Source organism: Sphaeroforma arctica (assembly GCF_001186125.1).
Source record: "Sphaeroforma arctica JP610 unplaced genomic scaffold supercont1.5029, whole genome shotgun sequence".
In the NCBI taxonomy this organism is placed as follows: domain Eukaryota; class Ichthyosporea; order Ichthyophonida; genus Sphaeroforma; species Sphaeroforma arctica.
In genome coordinates, this window is record NW_014035529.1 from 1 (window position 1) to 2,152 (window position 2,152).

At 39.5% G+C, this 2,152-nt stretch overlaps 1 protein-coding gene across 1 annotated transcript; it reads left to right on the forward strand.

Moving 5' to 3' along the window:
* Positions 1-583: 583 nt before the first annotated feature.
* On the forward strand, positions 584-858 carry SARC_14734 (hypothetical protein; the record flags this gene model as incomplete). The annotated part of the gene is made up of 1 exon (XM_014291133.1): positions 584-858. The coding sequence occupies one exon, from the start codon at positions 584-586 to the stop codon at positions 770-772; it is 189 nt and encodes a 62-aa protein (XP_014146608.1). The 3' UTR covers positions 773-858.
* Between the last annotated feature and the right edge of the window lie 1,294 nt (positions 859-2,152).

The window sequence follows — 2,152 nt, forward strand, 5'->3', positions numbered from 1 at the left end:
CTCCCTACTGGATATTAAATTTTTTTTTTTTTGATTGAAAATCCAAATTTCAAGTCAACTTTTTGGTGGGGTCTGTGGGTTTTTTTGAAAGTGGTATTCAGTTCTACACTGGTGACCTACTGGTGACCGAGATTTACGTTTCGGAGGCGAAAATTTGAATCAAAGGTCCGTCGTGAAAAATAAATATGGGGAAGGCAATGGCTCAGCCTCACAATCCCTCAGAGTATTTCTGTTTTCACGAGGCAAACCCAACTTTATTAAACGTCTCATTTCGTTTATTTATATCGATATTTACACGATACTTAGAATTTACCTACGTGTTTATTTATTCTAAGGCATTAGTATCGCCTTTATTATACCGAATCTTACAATAATACACCGGTTTTTTCTAGCACCAAGTCTAATAGGGGAGAAGTTGAGACTCAATAAGAAGAACACCTACACTAATTCAAATATGTTCAATGCTACTCATATATAAAACTTCCGTAGGAGGAATATGCTGTGGCGTTTTAGTACAGATCCATAATCTGTGGTAGACAAGCATGGGATCCCGACCAAAACAATGATCACTGAGTCCGTAAGAATGACACAGGAAGCTGTGAACAGAAAACTAGAAGCAAAGGTTAAGAAAGCAGCGAGAAAGCGAGCGGAGGTAGATGAAGATGACACCGCTCACAAGGGCATTGGCACTAAGAAGTTTAAGTCCAATATTCTACTAAGGGAGCTACTAAAGGAAACGGCCACAAGAAATTCAAGACCAAGGACAGCGTAGCCTTGGTCAGCGTAGCCGAGGCTACGGTAGCAAAGACACCACAAACTAGTAGTGAAGACGTACCCCCACCTATTGGTGAAAGTAGCGTGCAAAAATGAAAATAAATACGTAAATTACGTATTTAAAAAAACAAAACAAAGTTCAGGTTCAATCGAAATCCTTTATCCAGTGAATCATTAGCGAAAATTTTTAATATTAGAATTCTATTGGGTTTGGTATATTATCCTTACCCCTATTGATCGAAGAAAATCAAATGATGTGACGTACTACCAAGACTGAGGTTTGGTTGGACCAAAGTCGATGGTGGACGGAATTTTGGCAGAATTCTATTATTTCGAGAAATGTTCCCAAAAGGCCCAAAGGGTAGTCCCCCTCGGCCCCACTCACCACTGTGAGAACATAATGCCGGTGTAAAAATATGTAGAATGGTCCCAACAAGTCGATATTTACAGTCGTCTTGAGTTTACTACAGCCGTTGCAAAAGTACCGAACTTCTAGTCATTCATGGACGAGTGTAGACTGTAGAAACCTAAAACCCTAAAGTCTAACAAAAAGCCACTTTAGTGACGAATTTAGCACTCTTGGCCAATCAGATTTCGGATATTGACAAAATGTTTAGTCGAGAGAGAATGTTTACCCCTAAAATAATACAAAGGAAATTTTGCGATTGTGAAGTATGATGTGGTATGTATTTACCGGTTATATAGCGTGTCGAGCTTGGGTTCCTTCTGCCTACTTCTGACAAACACTGATCCATGACAATAGGATCGAAAGAAGTTTATAACAAATACATCAAGATTGGAGACGCAAGCAAGACTGACACTTGCGTCCACTCCAATAAGTATAGGGATAGCGTCACGAGCATCTGATACCTCATCATAGTGACAGATCAAAGCGAAACCACTTTTACGGCTGGCGTAGGGCTAGCCCTTTATTGTTAGTTATATTTATACATTATGTTGGAGTCACTAGCGACTGATCTGTTGAACAAGTATCTGGGCGAGTTCGTAGAGAATGTCAGTCAAGACAAGCTCAGCATACAGATGTGGAAAGGTATGGACTTCTATACGTACTTCCCATGTGACCATAATTCGGAATGTGATCGGAATGTGATGCAAATCACCTAGATAGAGTCCTGTTTCGCATACACATAAACATTCAGTGCACGGTCATGTATAATTGTCTCTCCCATACAGGTCAGCAATATTCTGTTCAATCACAATCTTTCACAACTTATGTATATAGTCATTCACAAACACAAGCGATTATGTTTGTGCCGACAACGGCCATATAAGTATCCATGCTTTTACGCAAGGTGCTTCGAATTTATGTAGGTTTCGTACGTGCCTATATTTGTATGTATATACAAATGAATGGTTA